At 39.6% G+C, this 19,406-nt stretch overlaps 4 protein-coding genes and 1 long non-coding RNA gene across 8 annotated transcripts; 4 read left to right on the forward strand and 1 right to left on the reverse strand.

Moving 5' to 3' along the window:
* The first annotated feature begins 232 nt into the window (after nt 1-232).
* Nucleotides 233-6,019, forward strand: Cln3 (CLN3 lysosomal/endosomal transmembrane protein, battenin). 2 transcript variants are annotated; one of them, XM_017075402.4, is made up of 6 exons: nt 233-357; nt 4,129-4,346; nt 4,456-4,586; nt 4,704-4,862; nt 4,924-5,263; nt 5,335-6,019. In XM_017075402.4, exons 2-6 carry the CDS (start codon nt 4,143-4,145, stop codon nt 5,767-5,769), a joined length of 1,269 nt encoding a protein of 422 aa, XP_016930891.3. In that variant the 5' UTR covers nt 233-357; nt 4,129-4,142; the 3' UTR covers nt 5,770-6,019. The 2 variants fall into 2 exon arrangements, with proteins under 2 accessions (XP_016930891.3, XP_016930890.3); XM_017075401.4 differs by lacking the exon at nt 233-357 and adding an exon at nt 1,473-1,626.
* Nucleotides 6,020-6,530: 511 nt separating this feature from the next.
* Nucleotides 6,531-15,096, forward strand: LOC108010477 (arylsulfatase B). The gene is made up of 5 exons (XM_036815947.3): nt 6,531-6,733; nt 6,795-6,954; nt 12,712-13,200; nt 13,634-14,530; nt 14,590-15,096. The coding sequence occupies exons 1-5, from the start codon at nt 6,623-6,625 to the stop codon at nt 14,625-14,627; spliced, it is 1,695 nt and encodes a 564-aa protein (XP_036671842.3). The 5' UTR covers nt 6,531-6,622; the 3' UTR covers nt 14,628-15,096.
* Nucleotides 7,642-12,012, reverse strand: LOC139352934 (uncharacterized). 3 transcript variants are annotated; one of them, XR_011603982.1, is made up of 4 exons: nt 11,567-12,012; nt 8,466-8,646; nt 8,158-8,360; nt 7,642-8,074 (listed from the first exon to the last, which is right to left on the reverse strand). It is a non-coding gene; the product is annotated as an uncharacterized lncRNA (long non-coding RNA). The 3 variants fall into 3 exon arrangements; XR_011603980.1 differs by having other exon boundaries at nt 11,340-12,011; XR_011603981.1 differs by having other exon boundaries at nt 7,642-7,986; nt 11,340-12,009.
* Nucleotides 15,097-15,150: 54 nt separating the features above from the next.
* Nucleotides 15,151-16,787, forward strand: LOC108017649 (uncharacterized). The gene is made up of 2 exons (XM_017084759.4): nt 15,151-15,625; nt 15,859-16,787. Exons 1-2 carry the CDS (start codon nt 15,296-15,298, stop codon nt 16,756-16,758), a joined length of 1,230 nt encoding a protein of 409 aa, XP_016940248.4. The 5' UTR covers nt 15,151-15,295; the 3' UTR covers nt 16,759-16,787.
* A 492-nt stretch (nt 16,788-17,279) lies between these two features.
* On the forward strand, nt 17,280-19,288 carry ais (DExD-box helicase 52). Its single transcript, XM_036815899.3, has 3 exons — nt 17,280-17,438; nt 17,490-18,859; nt 18,913-19,288. Exons 1-3 carry the CDS (start codon nt 17,376-17,378, stop codon nt 19,241-19,243), a joined length of 1,764 nt encoding a protein of 587 aa, XP_036671794.3. The 5' UTR covers nt 17,280-17,375; the 3' UTR covers nt 19,244-19,288.
* Nucleotides 19,289-19,406: the final 118 nt, after the last annotated feature.

The following is a 19,406-nucleotide window of genomic DNA, read 5'->3' on the forward strand; positions in this document are numbered from 1 at the left end:
AATTAATTTATTATTGGCAACTCCCAGCTAGTCCGATAATTAGATTTAAGTGTACTGCTTGGATATAGAAAGAGAGCCAGTTTATGACCCTCACCTCCCACCATCATCAGTTTGATTACCCTTTCTGTTAACCAAAGCCTGTCATATACGAAATGCCGTTGCCGAGTGATATCTTAAGATTTATATGGCCCAATGCTGCGAACATCTTATCTGTAATTTAATCTGTTGCCCACTTTACGATAATGATAATGTCGATTGCAGCTTGTAGAGCCGTATTCTAGGCCCGTATTCGACAAGTCCTCAGTAGGTTTTCATTGCTCCAGCGGATTGATTGGCAGCCGGAAATAATTCGAAAGTGTACGTACAACACAGCGATTGTTTGTTATTCACTCGGGGCAAAAATGTTTATTGCACTTTATTTCGGATTTATTGCCATCTTAGCATAGGAAGTACCTCGCAAAATGTACAGATATACTTTTCAAATTAAATAATTCTAAAATTAGCCTCCGTTTCCAGTTAGACGGGTAAATGTGGTTTGCATATTTTAACCGTTTTGTATCGAGTTAAATAACCTCAGTACTGTTACGTGTGTTAATGTTTTCAAAAAAAGTGATTCCCTTTTCTTATTTTCTTTCGAAGTTCTTTTGAAACTCTTGTTTGTCCCAAAAAACAGTTGTTATTTGTTTTAAGGTATTTTCAGATTACGCATACGCCACGTGCTCCGATAGTATAACAATAAACTGAACAATGATTAGTGCTACTTACATTAAAAGTAGCAACACTAAACAAAGCTTATAAGCCAACGCAATTTGCTACTCGCGTTTAAACTGCCTAACTTAACACTAAAAGCAACTAAAACGAGCTGGAATTTTAATTAGCAGCTAACTAGGAGTAAACACTATAACGAAACACTTAGTACCCTAAAAACACTTGGCAAAAATGTGATTTATAATTTCAAGTAAAGACTCAGCTATCGGCAATTTGGTATATCTTCAAGAGCCCGATGACACAATATCTTTGAAATCTAATCGATACGATTTCGATTATTGGTTTGTTCGGGATCTAAGAATGTCAGAGACGACTAAGCTGATAAGCTTTTCCCACCATAAACAATCACAAGGTTCGGAGATCACCGCCATCGAGAAATTCAAACATCTTATCGTAATCTCCCCACTATTGAAGAGTGTAGAAACCCCGAGCGAAGGCACTTGCCAACCTGAAAAACGTGACGCTCGCTGACCGACCTCAACTCCCCCGCCTTCCTCAATCGAATCAGATCGAATCGAATTGAATTGAATTAAATTATATGTGCAATGTGTGTTACCTGCTACCGATCTACGTACATCAACCTGCCTGATCGGCACTTTGGCACTTGTTGCATCTGCAATTGCTTTACCTTTTCATGCTGCCGCTGGCAACTCGCGTGATACCTCGCACTTGGGGTCCCATTCGCTTGGCTCCATTGTTGTCGCCGATTGGTATTGGTTCTCGTTCAGTTGGGAGGGTTTGCACAGGTTCAGTCACTCATTGAACGCCTCGCAGCGCGAATCGGTGTCGTTGCCGTTATTATCAGGTCTCGGAATCCGAACCCTCAGAACTAACTAACCGGAAAATAGTGCTAGAAACGTAAGGCTGTACTCCAAAGTGATTGACGAAAGTTGGGAAAGATAATTTAACAGTAAAGGAATAAAACAAGTAGCCTTTTATACAGACAACGTATTTATCAGATAATTATAACCGGATGTGTAGTATCTTTAGTTATTTCAACATTTTTGGTAAATAAGCTAGGACTCGATTTTAGAATCAAATTTCAATATACCTTTGCAAAAAGGATATTTTATTAAATAATCTTTCGTCAATATGCTATAAAATATATGGATCTAAGAAATATAAATCCTTACAAGCATTGCCTTTAGATTCCTGGGAAATTATTCTATAATCTTTAGAAAAAATAGAAAATTGACACAAATTTTCGCTGTGCTATTATTTTGAAGTCCAAGGCAAGGCATGCAAAAGTTCATCTATCATTCTCAACTTACCAACGATATTTCGAAATACATTTCGGTCGGGTATCGAATTTTTTGGATATCAAGCAAATGTAATCGGATAGGAAAGTGCACTGCGAAATGGGTCAACAACTTTAAAACTGCGCAAATGGATCCAGTGAATCTTGTGAATGAGTCAGTTGCTAACAAAATGCAAGACCGCTAAGAAGTTTTTCATATAATACGGCACGAACAAATTGAATTCGCACGTTAAATTGTTTTAATTATTTGCCAGTTGGCTTGCTTTAACTCCGTTGGCTAACAGCACTTGTTGCTAGTTGTTGATTATTCAATTTGATTTTTAATAAGCTTATTGCAAGGTCAACTCGAATGATCTGGATAATTAAAGCTATCAGTCAGGGGCGTTAAAGTAAAAAGGTTTCATAAAATGGGAATATATCTGGTGAATGGTCTATATATGCATTGATCGCTTTCCGGTTTTGTACCTTTTCCCCCATTTCCTCTTTAATCTATTATCAGTCACAAGTTCTGTAGGATGTAAACAAATTGACTAATCTGCACTTTGCACTGCCCAAATCATTGCCAAAAAACTGTTTATCTAAATATACTATATGATATCCGGTAGTGTCACACATGATTAATTTCCCCTTCAGTCTACTTAAATCACCTGTAGCACCTTATTAAAATAAGTAAAAATTTGCATAAATGCCATTGCTAATTAGATGGTCATAAATCATATTTAAAGTGTGTTTACTCTGGGAAATTTGTAAAGTAACAGACTTACTTTATTAAAAATGTAAGCAAACAAATAGAAATTATACGTGCTGTGAAAATATGCCTCAAGGCACTTAACTACTTAAATAACGAGGCTTTTAACCCGTCAAACCCTGAGACTCAACTAAACAGCTGTCTTTTACTACCTTCAATACAATTTGTATATTTTTTATCATTTTTTGCACGTATCTTCCAACAAAAGTCCAGTGTATTTACTGTAGCGATTTCCCTAGTGACCATATTTTGTCAAGTTCAAGACTGAATACGCACATGCTCAGCTTAACAAATTAAACAATTTGCTTAAACTCGACACGAGCAAATACTAGTTCACAATAGGTAAACAGAAACTTAAGAGTGCATTGTTTGCGGAGAGCAAAAGCATTTTCTTTCTGAAGAGTTAAAAGAGCTTTTAATTGCGGAAGAGAATTTAGTTAATTGTTGCCTAAGTTAAAGTGAGTAAATTTATAAAAACTAGTGATTTCAAAGCGATAGTAGGAAATTCATTCAGTTGCAGCTAAAAGCAAGATTTGCTTTTGGATAAATAAAGTGGTAAAGTTGCTCTTAAACAAACAACAATGCGCACAGATTTGGCAAGTGCTGAGTTTTTTTTATTATAGTTGATACATTTATTTTATTTCCCCTAAATTAATTTTTCTACTCTTAAAACAAAACGCTTCAAAAAACACAAGACTACATTCTAAAATGTTTAAAATTTGTCGAGAAACAAGTTATTTTGTTCCTATCCGTTTACTTTACGTGTAAAATAATTATTTAAAGAATAAAATGTTTTCTTAAAATATACCTATAAATAAATCATGGATAGTGGTGAAAAAATAAGTACTTAAAGATATTAGAAATACAAAATAGGTAAATAACAAACCAATGAATTCGTTTGTAAAAATAATAATTTCCTCTGAAAAAGCAGGTATAATTTAGTTACTGAAATGATTATGCTTATTTTTTTTATAAATTTATTGAATTTTTCTTGACTTCCAAATCAACCGTTTTTTTAAATTTAAAAACCCACGACGCACAGGCTCAGCTCGACAGATTAAGCAATTAGTTTAAATATAACTTGAACAGAGTGCAATTTTTTTAAGAGCAATCAGAACTTTTAAATTTTAAAAGGTGGAAAAGTTTTTGCCAATACTCGTATTTGAGGAACACGAGTCTGTTGTTCAAGTAAAGTTGATTAAATTCCGGTTTTCTGAACCAGAATTAAAATCAATAAAAGGTTATTTAAGAATTTTCGCCAATATATATAAAATAATAAAAACATTTTAAGGACTAGATGGTTTTGCCATTTTACTATGCATTTTAAAGAACAAATTAATTTTTCTCCTTATAGTTTGCCGGCTCGATATGACGGCAAGCAAGCAGCAAGAGGCCGAGGCCGAACACGATCCCCAAGTGGTGGTCACCCCCAGAGATGCCTCTCACAGTTCTCCTAAGGATCGGGGCCTTTGGCGGGATCTGACGTCCTACTGGATCCTCGGTCTGTGCAACAACTACGGGTATGTGGTGATGCTAAGTGCTGCCCACGATATTATCAAGCAGTTTAATCCGGTGAGATATTATCGATCTTTTTATTAAACATTAAACAAATAAATTTACATACTTTAAGATATAATTAAGATAAATGTAATAACTTAAAAATTTTTTATTTTTTTCACAGAATGATGAAAGTGAAGAGAGCTCGTCGGGTAGAAATTGTCACTTGGTATCCACGGGGGCTATTTTGCTGGCTGATGTGCTGCCCTCATTGTTTGTGAAGATACTAATGCCTTTCTTTCCGTTTTGGGTCAAGTGAGTATAGCCCTAGTTTCCTCTTTAAAAAATTCCGTACTTCTTTTGGAAAAGGTTTAAAAAAGAAAGGGTCTCGTGGTTTTAATAAATGCTAATAAATATAGTTTTTATTTCCAGCTTTCGCATAGCCCTGGCAGTTGCTTTCTCCGCAGCTGGTTTCCTGCTGGTAGGATTTGCCAATGCCGAATGGATGGCCCTGTTGGGAGTGATCATCACATCAGCCAGCAGTGGAATTGGAGAGACCACCTTTTTGGCCTATTCTTCGCGTTACAACAAGTGAGTTCTTGTGAAAAAAGTCACTCAGAAGAGTCTTTCTAATAAGTTAACTTTCGTATAGGAATGTGATATCCACCTGGTCATCCGGAACTGGTGGTGCCGGAGTCGTCGGTTCCTTGAGCTATGCCAGTTTGAGATCTCTGGACTTCAGTCCCAGAGACACTATGCTGATCATGCTGATCTTCCCTGCGATCGAGGCTTTCGCTTTTTGGCTGCTGCTGCGTCGTCCGCAGGTTGATATCCTGCCAGTTACGACAGTTGAGTCCACGGAAGTCCTGATCACCGACGAGAAGCCCTTGGTTGGTTTTAAGGAGAAGTTCTTCTACATTAAGCACCTCTTCAAGTATATGTTGCCCCTTTGCCTGGTTTACTTCTTCGAGTACTTCATTAATCAGGGATTGGTAAGCTAAATATTTTGCTATCATTTATATAATATATCTAACATATATCACATACTCACTTGATCTTTCAGTTCGAGTTGGTCTACTTCGAGGACATTTTCCTGGACAAGGACTCGCAGTACCGCTGGCTGAACGTGGACTACCAAATCGGAGTCTTCATCTCTCGTTCCTCGGTCAACGTCTTCCAGCTGGACAAGATCTGGCTAATGTCCGTCTTCCAGTTGGTCAACGTTGTCTACTTCCTCACCGAGGTCATCTGGTGGTACACGCCCAGCATCTGGATCGTGTTCGCTATCGTCCTGTGGGAGGGACTTCTGGGCGGCGGTGCCTACGTGAACACCTTCTATCGGATGTCCAAGGAGATCTCGCCGGAGCGCCAGCAGTTCGCGATGGCCATGGTGGTCCAGTCGGATTCGTATGGTATCGCCCTGGCCGGATTCCTGGCCATTCCCGTCCACAACGCCATCTGCGGCCTTCCGGCGGCGGCCAGGAGCCTTGTCTGGTGATCGTGATCGGAGCGGGGATCAGAAACAGGATCAGGATCAGGATCAGATTATGCCTTTACTGTGTGCGTGTGTAGCTAATTAAGCGTGTATGTCTGTGCGTGTCCCTATAGTATTACTCACTGGACCACTGGACTCCCAGGAGCCAGATAGATGGTTATATAGTTAGTATCATTCAGTTTGACTACCCTATAAGGTTTAGTTTAGATAACAAAAGTAAAGTAAAGCAATCCCTTGTTTTATCAAAGATCCATTTTTGTTGCTTGTTTTATTTATTAGATTATGTATTTTTTGATTTGCTCTCTATGGAATTTAGTTATAGGGTTATAACAGTTGATTTAAATTGCCATAAGGGGTATCAAACCAATTTTTAACTCTTTCTCAAGTTATTTAGTTTTAATTTCCAAAACCAGATTTATATTAGGAATATTTTCCCAATTCCAATGTCAAATTTTGATTATTCTGCTCAAACTGATCAATGCTAACCACCCACTGATCCGCAACAGAATATACCCCACTTGTCTTCAGCTTATTCAACTATCTCAAAGAAACTCCACTTAAGTTTACGCGTATTTACACTTGCTCCACATTATAATTAGTAAGTTTGTTTTTGTTGGAGGTGCGCAGTAACCACATATATCAATTTGTTGGCGACTGCTAATTTGGTTTGATCGATGTTGAATCGAACAACAATCGCTTAGTTTGGGAGTGAGATCGAGGCCCAATACTGAGTCGGGGCGAGATGTTACGTGGACTTCTCCGCTCGCGGCTTCAGTCGATCGGGAACTGCCGTGCAAAGCGGAACGCTGCTGTCGAATATTACGTGTTTGTCCAATTCGGAAATTGAGTAACCACGATGCGGGGCTTATCAGCGTTTCTACTCTTACTCTGCCTCCAACGGGTGAAGTCGGATGGGGCCGCTGCGGCACGGCGTCCCAACATAATCATCATAATGGCCGATGACATGGTGGGACTAGTTTCGCCACCATGAATCAACCATTTCAACCATTTCTAAAACCGAATTTCAGGGCTTCGATGATGTGAGCTTTCGCGGCGGCCGGGAGTTTCTAACACCCAACATCGACGCCTTGGCCTATCACGGTCGACTACTGGATCGTCTCTACGCCCCCGCTATGTGCACTCCCTCCCGGGGAGCTCTACTCAGCGGTCGCTACCCAATCCACACAGGCAAGTACCATTTGGCATTATAATATACGGGGTAGTAACTTAGTAGAAAACATTTCAATGCATTTATCCATTGGATTGAATTCGAATATATATTAAGTAAACTCCAAATTTTGCAATGTACATATTGTGATCATACAAATTGCTACTCTTCTTATAATACTGTGTTAAAGTATATAGTCAAAATTAGTATTAGAATTCACTGATAAAAAAAACGTAGTAAATCCAAATATTTCATATTCAACCCAAATATTTTTCGCTTTGATTTTCATCCATTGCGGTTTTTATTAAATTTCAATATGCGCATATTAACCTTTTTTTCCATATTAAATTTAAATATTTTCGGAATAGATTTTAATATTTTAAATATTTAAGTTAAATATAAGCCATATTTAAATTAAATACAATGCATATTTCTATTTAATATTATGACTATTTGATTTTAAATTTTTAAAATTTGAATTAAATAGTACACGTGTTTAATATAAATAGAAACCATATTAAATTCTAAAATTTTAATAGTTAAATGAATAACCGAAATATTAAAATTCAATATAAGTCGTATTAAGATTCAATACTAGACATTTTTATTCAAAATATGCCAATCATAATATTAAATATGATAAGTATTCAAATATTTTTGGTACACTAAAAAAAATTAGTACACAACTTTTATTTTTGTTTTTTCGATTTTATTTAAACATTTATTTTTCATTACGGCTTGCTGGAAGGTACAAATAATACAGTTACACTTATATTTATTTTACAGAGATCTGTATAAAACATATTTTTTAGCATTTACATCATACATACATGTGCATTGGATGGCTTGAAAACTCTTCAATGTTTTTTAAGAACTAATACATTTTTAATTATTCCACATTCATATGCCTGCAAATGGTTGCATGTTTTAACTTCTATAGCATTACACGCTACATACACAGTTGTCAATTCATAAACGAAAGAAAGTACTTTAAACAATCTTAGAGTATTACCTATCTTAATAGCTAAACACTAATTAGTTTTGTAAGTTATCTGCGAAATAAATAGTAAGATAAAAAAGAAAATTATAGATTTCGTTTTAAAGAGATCAATCAAAATATGAATGGATAAAGATTTGGACCTGAAAGAAAACAACAAAAGAGCACAAAAAAAATAAATAAAAAGACAAAATCCGAATGTAGTCTGACTAAAATTATAAATTACCAATTCCGGCGCCCGCGAGTCAGCATATTTTGGCCATACTTTCAAAAGCTCAGCTCCATCGAAAGTTTTCACATCCTTACGCCGAGTATCGGTTTTATTCTCAACAGGAACCTCCAATATTTTATCCAGTTTTATATGCTTCGTTCTGGAATTTGTATATTTGGCATATATGTATGTTGGTTCGAGAATGTATTTGTTTGCCACTGCGAGGAATGATATAGAAAAAATGTATTACATATTTAATTTAAAACCTACTTTGCCGTATTCTTACTTTTAAAAATGTATTTATTTCTACGTTTTTTACTTACCTATGACTTTGCCAGGAACGGTAAACGCACGCTGTGTGTGGGTAGATATGTTGCAGAAAATGTACATACATGTGTGTGTTCGCTAGGGCACGCTCAACTTTGTTGGCGACCAAGCAACGGTAAACGCACGGTGTGTTATGTATGTGTGTGTAGCTGCACTTGATTGTATGTTCATACGTTTCTGAGAACCGAAAATTTTAATCCCCTTAACCCTTTCGACCCCAACTTTTTCCCTGTAGAATTAAAAAATTTTTTTTTACTCTATTCGTTTTTTATTGGCCTTAGAAGTATTTGAGAAAAATTTTTAAGGCGCCACGCCCACTATTTTTGGCGCTACCGGAAGTTGCTTGTGAGCAACCTTGGGCAGTGGTGGTAAACTTAAAGAAAAATCCTTAGGTGACAGTTAATTTCTTTTATTTTAAAAATTTAAGTATGGTAACTTATAAAACAGTTTTTATTGTTGTTGCAGCAAAGGTGGACCTTACATTTATTGCATTTCGACATTGGAGTACCTGTCTTGCACAATCTGCAACGTCCTTTTTCAGCAAATACCACCCAATGTTCCAATTTATCGTAACGCAGAGAAGTTGTAGGATCGGGCTGAAACCTATATTTTTTGGATTGATTCGAAGACACACTGCTTGATGGAGACCCCAAGGATATGACTGAGCTTTCCCTTTGTGCATTTGATGGCCGTCCTCTCTTTTTTTCGAACAAAGTAGAGTCAGTACATTGTAGCAGCTCATGAGCAACTTCCATTTGAAATTTTATAAGCGGCATATACTTTTGGTTCGGATTTATCATTTGAAAATGCTTTCTGTACAGTAGCCATGCATTTGTCATTGATGTTCCCAAGCACCAATAAAAAATTCTCATGTACCACTTTCTGGAACGGTGGTTGACTTTGTAAAACTCCATGAGCATGTCCGCTAAATCGACTCCTCCCATACCCTTATTATACGAAGCTACAATAGCAGGCCTTGCTACATCAATGTAAGCTTTATCTTTTGGACTCCATCGTTTGCATATCCCAACTGGTTGATGGTCTTCACACGAAGATAGAAGTTGAACTGACTTATTGTCAAACCATTTTACACATGCAAGATTTTTGTTAACTTCATATTTTGTATCAAAAGATCCTCTTCCACGTTTTTTCAATTCTGCATCTGAAAGAAGTTGGCAATTGCTTATGCGATTTTTGCGGATAGTTCCAGTTGCAAATATGCCCATTTCCTTCAATGCAATCAAAAGACTTACTGACGTAAACCAATTGTCAAAATAAAGCTTGAAAGGTTTGCCTTCGGGAAGCCCTTTTGCTAAATATAATACTACATCCGATGATATTCCCAATCCAAAACAAGGGCAGGTGCCTTCACCAACATACAGCGTAAAGTTGTAAACTAATCCAGATGTTCCAGCACGAGTAAACATTTTCAGACCCCATTTGTGAGGCTTAGCTGGATTGTATTGCTTATATGAGGATTGACCTGGAAACAAAATTTAAATTGAAGATATATTTTCTAGTAAAATTTAAATTTGAATACCTTTGTACGCAATGATTTGCTCATCAACGCTTTGATGCTCTTCTTGGGGTAGTTTACCGAAACTTTCTTTGAGAATGTCTAGTAAAGGGCGTATCTTGTACAGCTTATCATAATTCACATCTCCTTTTTTGGATTGTTTAGTGTTATCGTTGAAATGTAAACATTGTTTGATTTTTTCAAACCTTCCTCGTGGCATTGAATCTGATATAGCAGTAAGCTTTAACTCTTTTGACCAAGCCATTTTCAGTTGCGGAACTTTTATTACTCCCAAGTATAACAAAATTCCAATATATCGCTTGATAAGATCTCCGGTGCATTGAAGCTCTATGCCGTGCTCTTGCAACCCATACAAATTCGTTTGATTTGTTATCAAGTCAATTACTTTGATATCAAAAAAGGTGCAGAAATATTCTACAGGTGTCATGACGCTACCGACTTGGAGTTTATCCTCTGCTTCCCAAATACTTTTTGGAGCTTCAAATGGCCTTGTTCTCCATTTTAATGTCTTGGGATCAACTTTTTCAAAGCAACTCTTAGCCACAGCACTAGGTTCCTGGTTACATTCTTCTTCGATAAAGTTGTCAATATATTCAATTTCTATTGATTCTCCTTTGTCCACGATATCTTTTAAATTCTTCTCCAGCACTGCAGAGATATCTTCCATTTCATCACCACTTTCTTCGTCAGTGGAGGCATCCCAATCGAAGTTGATAATCCTCTCAATGTCATCATTTGATAAACCTTTCTCTTTCGGTCTCATACTATGGTGTATATATATTCTGTATTCCAACGGCCCAAAGTTGCCCACAAGCAACTTTACAACTTTGAAAATTTGTCACCTCGTTATTATTGAAAATTAATTAAATTAAGTCTTAGCAAAGTTTTGCTTATTCATTGATTAACAATATTTCATGTTTACTTTTAGCCTTTTTATATATATTTTATGAGTAAATCAGTCACATTAAATATTCTTCAGAATTTCACAACAATTTTTTTTACGACGCACGTCTATTCTTTTGAAAACAATTTCGTCAAATGATGTGCAAATTCGATTTTTTTTGATCACATTATGAGTACACACATACAAGCACCGTTATGTCGAAGAATAAGCAGACAATAATAGAAGAAACGATTACCGTTAGCCGTTAAACATTTGAAATTGCTCACAGGCAACGCTGGGGTCGAATGGGTTAATAATTAATACATTCTACGTGCATATGTATGTATGTATATGTATGCGTGTAACGGCGCGCGCTAATTTGTTGTATTCTAGGAAAACGCAGTACGAGTAAAATATTTTTGATAATTTTAATTTAACTTTTATACACACATATGCACATATTAATTTTTAGACTATTTTCACTTTAAAAAAGATACGACACGTCCTACTTCTTTGGCTGCAATTATGAAATGGCAAGCGTCGTGCCGTGTTGAAAAAGCGGAAACAATTGTACATATGTACATACATATGTATGTATGGCCGAATACAGTTTAAAGAAAAGACATGCCGCGAAAAATGTACTTTTTGGCATTGAATGTTGCTGCCAACATACACACTTATTTATTTAAAGAAACTTCACATGATTTTTTGATAGCGCGATCAAGTTTAATTTTATATTTGTATGCCAACTTCACTTTTATAAAGACCCGACACGTCCAAATTCTTCGGCTGCAACTCTTCAATAACACGCGTCGTTTAGTGATCAAGAAGAAGAGTCATTGATCAAAGCAAACGCGAAAGAATGTGTGTAGGATAGAACAAAAAAAAACCGCCAAGAATTATCTTAGCGCCTTCGTTTTTGTTCTGCCCATTTACATATGTACGTACATACATATGTACATATGTCAATTTACTTTAATGTATATAAATTTGTTTTTAAAAATGTATAATGTTTGGTCTGAACAAATGTATGGACATGAGTATACAGTTTATGAAATAAATCTTTTTGTTAAAGTCAGCTTAAAATATTTATTTTAAATATTATCGTACTTAAAAACGGACATGGCAGAAACTAATATTTAAATATGAAACATATTTAAATGTGATAGTACAAATAAAATACATTTTAATTAATTAATTTGTACGTAAATATAAAAGATATCTTCTTGAGGTGTTTTTATTTGATATAAACATTTCAAATTGACACTTTCTTTATTATTATTACAAACATTTTTATTTTAAATATTAAAAACTTTAAAATAAAATAATTTGAATACTCAAAATTAATATGAAACATTTTTAATTTAAATACGGATTTTTTTAATTCTGAAAATATTAACGATAAATATAATATTTTTAAAAATAAATATAAACAAATTTAAATTAAATATGCTCTTCTTTGATTTAAATATTTTAGTATTAAACTATGCAATTTAATATGTTTCGTATTTAATACAATGTTTTTTGTATTAAATTTAAATACGAAATATGACATTTTTGATTCAATATGCGGATATTTAAATGTACTATTCCATTTTTTTATCAGTGAAGGTTAGTTAATATATAAGCGACTTTACTTTGATCTTAAATTTTTTCTTTTAAGTGCTGAAATGAAAATTTTGTGTTCCTATAGTAAGTTATTGTATAATACAAAAAATTATGTTTTATTAATTTATATATAATTGATATTATTAATTATAAACTAATTCTATATACAAAATTTATTTTAAACTAAACGTTTTCGCAAATCCGGCTTCAATAGGCACCCAGCACTTTGTGATCAGCAATGAGGAGCCCTGGGCTCTGACCCTCAATGCCACTTTGATGCCGGAGATCTTTAAGGAGGCAGGCTACTCCACCAACTTGGTGGGAAAGTGGCATCTGGGCTTCTCTAGACCGGAATACACACCCACCCAGCGGGGATTTGACTACCATTTCGGCTATTGGGGCGCCTACATAGACTATTACCAGAGACGCTCCAAGATGCCGGTGGCCAATTACAGTCTGGGCTACGACTTCCGGCGGAACATGGAGTTGGAGTGCCGAGATCGTGGGGTTTACGTGACTGATTTGTTGACCGCAGAGGCGGAACGGTTGATCAAAGAACATGCCGGTAAGGAGCAACCTCTTTTCCTGATGCTTAGCCATCTGGCTACTCATACAGCGAACGAGGATGATCCTCTACAGGCTCCCGAGGAAGAGATACGAAAGTTTTCCTACATCAAGGATCCAAACCGGAGGAAATACGCTGGTGAGTATTCTCAGTTCTTAAAATAATTTATTTTAGTTTATATTTTGGCTATTATTGCTTACATCTTTCTAAGAGTCTTATTTTATTTGATTATTATAAGTAGCTTATTACAGATACATCAGATACAGAACATGTCCCAACATAACTTTGCTTAGTTTCGTTTTGTATTAAAATGATATAAATATTTTTAAAAAGTGTTACTTTAACTTCCCTCGTAGCTTGCTAAATTTAAGGTTAAGATATATGTTGACTAAATGCGATATTTCTTTTACAAGGACCGTTTGCTTGTCCATACGCTAACCAAAAAGTTTATTCTAAACTAACCTAATCGTATTAGTTTTATACAGTAATTTGAGTGTCCGTTGTTTTTTGTTTTTAAAAGTAATTTACTGAATTCTTTAACATGACTTAACCCAAAATTATCTAACCCTAGCGATGGTCTCCAAACTGGACCAGAGTGTGGGTCGTATAATGAGCACGCTGGCCAGCACGGATCAACTGGAGAACAGCATAGTGGTCTTCTACTCGGACAACGGAGCACCATCGGTGGGCATGTTCGCCAACACGGGGTCAAATTATCCGCTTCGGGGCCAGAAGAATACGCCGTGGGAAGGCGGAGTGAGGGTGGCCGGAGCCATATGGAGTTCCCTACTCCAGGCACGTGGCTCCATCTTTGGCCAGCCCATCTACGTGGCCGACTGGCTGCCCACCCTCTCCCATGCGGCGGGAATTGAGTTGGATAGCTCTCTGAAACTAGACGGTATCGATCTGTGGCCCCAGCTATCCGGATCGGCGGATGCTCCCCACGTTCCTCGAGAGATCCTGCACATTTTGGACGACGTGTGGCGGGTGGGTGCCCTCCAAATGGGTCAGTGGAAGTACGTGAATGGCACCACTGCCGCCGGCCAGTACGACTCGGTGCTCACCTACCGCGAGCTGGATGACCTAGATCCGCGAGAGAATCGTTATGGGGTGACGGTAAGGAATTCCGCCACCTCAAGAGCCCTTTCGCGCTACGACTTACGACGTCTGTCGCAACAACGGATCTCGGCCATCCGGCGATCGGCGGCCGTGCGTTGTGGCGATCTCCAGAGGTCCTGCAATCCCCTGCTGGAGGAGTGCTTGTACGACCTCTCAACGGATCCCTGTGAGCAGAACAATCTGGCTTACTCCGACAGGCACTCCGACGTCTTGGCTGCCCTGCGAGGACGTGTTCGAGAATTGAGAGCGAGTGCGTCGGTCCCGGGGAACCGGGCCAGCATGCCGGAGGCAAATCCTATATGGCACACCTGTTCCTGGGAGTCCTTCGAGGTGAAGAGGCCCAAGACTGGTAGGTAACTGTTGTAAGTTGGCATTCATATAACGATTTTTAACACAAATAATATCTAGTTCCCTTGGAGTGTGATTACCAAGGCGTACCTTGTTAATTAGCCCAAAATATAAGGATGAAACTTGACAAGAAAATAAAGGAGGAATCCAATTCTTTGTCGGCACTCGGTGGATTGATAAGAGCAACATGGCTAAAATACCGACGTATTTAGCTTTGTTTTTGGATCTGCAAATACATATGCCTAGATTGATCAAATATTTATTCAAGTAGCTTGAAAAAGACAGATGTTTCGACAAAAAAAATGCTGTCAATTTATTAGTTTAGTATACAATAAACGTCTTTTAAAAAAATTGTTTTGTAAGAAAGATCTTTCAATAATTTAATAATTTTCAATTATTTTGAAAGCAACGGGTATGTCTGTCAAATAACGTCCATGTCTAACATCACTGTTAAAGCCAAACAAGCTAAAAATCTGTTAGAAAATGACCCCGTCTGGCAGCACTGTTTCACAAAATTGTAAATGTTAGAGGAATACATTTTTAAATATATTCATATTTAAATAAGAACGTTTTGAGTAGAGTCTCTTATGTTTCTGGAATAGATAATGACTATGGTTACAGCAAGCTTAATATTTCGCCATGGAAAGGCACCCCGAACAGCTGACGAGGCATACACACACACATCGATAAAAGGGGGTTGATAAAACCGGATGACAGGATACAAATCAGAATCCGAAACTAAGGCTGAATCTGAAAAGAACTCGTCATGGAGGAACGTGCTGTGCTGGCCAACATTGCCTCCATAATCACCAAGGATCTGCTAATTGATCAGCCGCCAGTGGACATCAATTCAGGCAGCTATCCCCTGTTGTCCTTCGGCGAGGACGACGATGAGGCGGAGATCTTCGCCCTGATGCAGCGGAAACGGGCAATGGCCGCCAGCCGGAAGCGCCGGATGCAGCGGGAGCCAGAGGTCCGAAAGCAGGACCTCAAGGTGCCCAAGCTGGAGTGGCTCCACGCGGAACTCAACCTCCTGCACCGGTACACGGATGCCCAGTTCGAGTCCTACCTCCACATGCGCAAGCTTACATTCCTGGTAAGTTTGGGATGGGGTTCCCCAGAGGTGTCTATAAAGATTGATAGAGAAATAGATTTGATGTTCCAAGCGGGAAAAAGGGATCACTATACAAATATCGAGGATGATGATCCGCTTGGTCCAAAATATAATGACAAAGGATCAGATTTCAAATACCGTTTCCTAAAATATCTTAGATTCCCTTATCCCCGATGACCCGGCCAATGTTAAGAAGCGCACCCTAATTCTTTCAGAAAATCCAGCAAACCCTGGAGGGGACCCTCAGCGGAATTCCGTTGCCCGGCTATCCCACTCCGCCGGCGCAGACCATGTTGTCCCTGGCCTTGTGGAAGCTCTCCACCGACGAGCACTTCGAGGAAATTGCCCGGAAGTTCCGGCTGCCCTGGGCCCTCTGCCAGCAGGTGGTGCGGGGATTCTGGCACTGCATATCCGACAACTACGAGAGCTTCATCAAGTGGCCCAACTCACTGGCGGCCCAGCGGAACACCCTGCAGGGCTACCAGAGACTGGAGCAGCTTCGCTGCTTTCGGGAACTTTTCGGCATCATCACACTGAGACGGCTGGACGTATTCCTGGAATCGGAGCACGCCGAGGTGCCGGTGGTGCTTCAGCTGATCTGCAACGCGGAGCGTAAGATCGTCGACTGCTACGTGGAAATGGCCCAGGAATACACCTTCGAGGACTCGCCCATCGGCCAGACGTTGGCCCTAAATCCAAGGACCATGCCGGCGGGCAGCTATCTCATCGGAAACGGGGTTTTCCCTCTGAAATCCTACCTGATGCGTCCCATCGAGGCCGAGTGCTTCCGCAAGGATGCGGTGTTCAACGAACTGCTGCGTCCCGCCTTCCAGCTGGCGGAAAAGGTCCTGGACACCTTGGCTCGCCGGTTCAACACCCTGTACGCCCTGGAGGCGCGCGATTTGAACGAGGTGCGGCTCATCGTGGAGAGCATATGTGCGATGCACAACCTCTGCGAGGAGTACGAGGACGACGGTCTGGGGGACACTGGCCAGAGCTCCTTTAGCTGGGGCGGACTGGCCGAGGGGGTCAGGGGCAGCGAAAAGGACTCCAAGGGACTGCAGCGAAGAGTCGAGCTCCTTGACGAGCTGGTGGCCATCGAGCCGGGAGAATAAAAAAGCCACGTACTTGGATTTCGGTTTAATATCCTTGGAGTTTTTTCTTTGGTTTTCGGGGATGTATTTACATATGTAGATAGATGTTTTTGGAGAGGCATCACTTAAGAAAACCCTTAGTTCTTAGGATATTATGATTTTCACTTAAAAAGTAAACTTTACATTCTTAAGTATTTGTATTTAATTTTATTTTTCAAAATAATACTATAATATAAATACATATTTACACATCGCATGTTTCCAAAAATATGTAGATAATATTTATAATTATTTTTAAATTAATTAAGATTAGGATTTCTTTGTTTATATCAATTATTATTAAGGCTATAATTTTTCAGAGCTTAAGTATGGCTAGCAGTGCAGCATATTAAATTTATGTTTTGAATATTTCACGTAAATATTAAAGTTTGGTCACCAAGGGGTTAATCAACTGTTGTGCTTAACATCCTCTGTTAACAATACTTTCGACAGATCTGGCAGTGCTACGCGTGAATCAAAACAAATACACGGCTAAACAGCTGTTCCACTCAACAGCACCCTGTGAACTAGATCTTTGACAGGGCTGGCAACGCTACCACCAAATATAAACAAATGCACGTGCGTTTATTTTGGTAAAAATGGATGAGCATGACATATTTAAACTAATTACGGCTGGCGTTCGCTTTACCAAGAAGCCGAAGGTAAGTGTATACCAAGGATGGTAACGCTCTTGTTAAAGAAAACCATTGCAGAAGCAGGCACCCGCAAAACTTCAACCCCAGCCCGAGGTTTTCAAGCAAGAGGAGCCGGTGAAAAGCGATAAATCAGATGAGGACGACCAAGAAACCACGGAATTCCGCCTCCTTGCTGGAGGATCAGACAGCCAACCCAAACGCAAGAAGTCCAAAGCAGGAAAAGCGCCCTCTTCCAAGGAATTGGAGCTCCAAAGGGCCTCCGATGAGGCAAACGAGACCAGGAGGCAGTACGGCATCAGTGTGCTGGGCAAGAAGGTCCCACCACCGGTGCCCAGTTTCGAGGCTCTGACCAGAGACTTTAAGCTGCTGCCTCGCCTTCAGCAGAACCTACTGGCCCGAAACTTCGACCAACCCACCCCCATCCAGATGCAGGCTCTGCCCGTGCTTCTCCAGCGGCGGGCTTTGATGGCCTGTGCACCCACCGGATCCGGCAAAACACTAGCCTTCCTCACACCCATTATCGATGGCCTGCGGTCGCACAAGACCAGCGGACTGAGAGCCTTGGTCCTGGCGCCCACCCGCGAGTTGGCCCAGCAAATCTACCGCGAGTGTGCGGAGCTCACGCGCGAAACGGGCCTGCGTACTCACTTCATCAGCAAGGTGAGCGAGGCGAAGCAGAAACATGGAGCCGAGTGCAAGCAACGCTATGACATCCTAGTCTCCACACCGAACCGAGTGAGATTCCTCCTTCAGCAGGAGCCACCGCTGCTGGATTTGTCGCTTGTCGAATGGTTCGTTCTGGACGAGGCAGATCGCCTGATGGAAGAGGGACAAAACAACTTCAAGGAGCAGCTGGACGACATATACGCCGCCTGCTCACATCCGACCAAGTGCGTGGCCTTCTTTAGTGCCACGTACACAGTGCCAGTGGCCAAATGGGCGCTGCGTCACCTTAAAAACCTAGTGCGTATCACCATTGGAGTGCAAAACAGCGCCACAAAAACGGTGCAGCAGGAGCTCTTGTTCGTCGGATCCGAGAGCGGAAAATTGGTGGCCATGCGAGACCTTGTGCGCCAAGGCCTACAGCCACCGGTACTCGTTTTCGTGCACAGCAAGGAGCGCGCAAAGCAGCTATTCGAGGAGCTGCTCTACGACGGCATCAACGTGGACGTTATCCACGCCGAGCGGAGCCAGCATCAGCGTGACAACTGCGTGAGAGCCTTCCGCGAAGGCAGCATTTGGGTGCTAATATGTACGGAGCTCATGGGCCGAGGCATTGACTTCAAGGGCGTCAATCTAGTGATCAACTACGACTTCCCGCCCACCACCATCTCATACATCCATCGGATAGGAAGGACTGGTCGAGCTGGACGTCCAGGTCGGGCAATTACATTCTTCACACAGGAGGATACGGCCAACTTGAGAAGGTAAATGCAAGCTCCGAACATGGCGATGACTTAAACCAATTTTTTCCCCTCAGCATTGCACTGATCATTAAAAACTCTGGGGGATCTGTTCCGGAGTATATGCTGCAAATGAAAAAGGTTCGGAAATCGGAGGCGAAGATGCGAGCCAAAAAGCCTTTAGATCGCGAAGATATATCAACCAAGATACGCCCGGAACCGAAAATCGACGAAATCCACAAATCAGCAAAACTGAAAAAAGTCGAAAAGACGGAAAAAGTTTTAAAAAAGCGTCAGGGCACAGAAAATGATTTGAAGTCGAAGCAGAAAAAATTAAGCAAAATTAAAGTAGACCTCAAGGCTGTGGGCAAAAGAAAAGGCAAAGGGTCAAAAACAAACAAGATGTGAATTTAAGAAAAAACATTTAAAATACACAATTATTTTATTGCAAAATCGAATCGTGTCATATTTTGCGGAAAGGGATTACAAATAACTAGGACAAATTGGGCAAGAAGGGTTGACTACCCTTGTTACTTTAGTTTTAACTTTAAGCAAGCAGTATGTAAATAAA

Source organism: Drosophila suzukii, chromosome 3 (genome assembly GCF_043229965.1).
Source record: "Drosophila suzukii chromosome 3, CBGP_Dsuzu_IsoJpt1.0, whole genome shotgun sequence".
NCBI lineage: Eukaryota > Metazoa > Arthropoda > Insecta > Diptera > Drosophilidae > Drosophila > Drosophila suzukii.

Bases quoted from the DNA above. Each gene is read 5' to 3' on its own strand.
- LOC108010477 (XM_036815947.3), top strand. From the start codon at position 6,623: ATGCGGGGCTTATCAGCGTTTCTACTCTTACTCTGCCTCCAACGGGTG. The intron at 6,955-12,711 runs GCAAGTACCATT...CGGCTTCAATAG, and splicing joins TCGCTACCCAATCCACACAG to GCACCCAGCACTTTGTGATC. The intron at 14,531-14,589 runs GTAGGTAACTGT...AATAATATCTAG, and splicing joins GGTGAAGAGGCCCAAGACTG to TTCCCTTGGAGTGTGATTAC.
- ais (XM_036815899.3), top strand. From the start codon at position 17,376: ATGGATGAGCATGACATATTTAAACTAATTACGGCTGGCGTTCGCTTT. The intron at 17,439-17,489 runs GTAAGTGTATAC...AAACCATTGCAG, and splicing joins GCTTTACCAAGAAGCCGAAG to AAGCAGGCACCCGCAAAACT. The intron at 18,860-18,912 runs GTAAATGCAAGC...TTTTCCCCTCAG, and splicing joins GATACGGCCAACTTGAGAAG to CATTGCACTGATCATTAAAA.
- Cln3 (XM_017075402.4), top strand. From the start codon at position 4,143: ATGACGGCAAGCAAGCAGCAAGAGGCCGAGGCCGAACACGATCCCCAA. The intron at 4,587-4,703 runs GTGAGTATAGCC...TTTTATTTCCAG, and splicing joins TTCTTTCCGTTTTGGGTCAA to CTTTCGCATAGCCCTGGCAG. The intron at 5,264-5,334 runs GTAAGCTAAATA...TTGATCTTTCAG, and splicing joins ACTTCATTAATCAGGGATTG to TTCGAGTTGGTCTACTTCGA.
- LOC108017649 (XM_017084759.4), top strand. From the start codon at position 15,296: ATGGAGGAACGTGCTGTGCTGGCCAACATTGCCTCCATAATCACCAAG. The intron at 15,626-15,858 runs GTAAGTTTGGGA...TAATTCTTTCAG, and splicing joins TGCGCAAGCTTACATTCCTG to AAAATCCAGCAAACCCTGGA.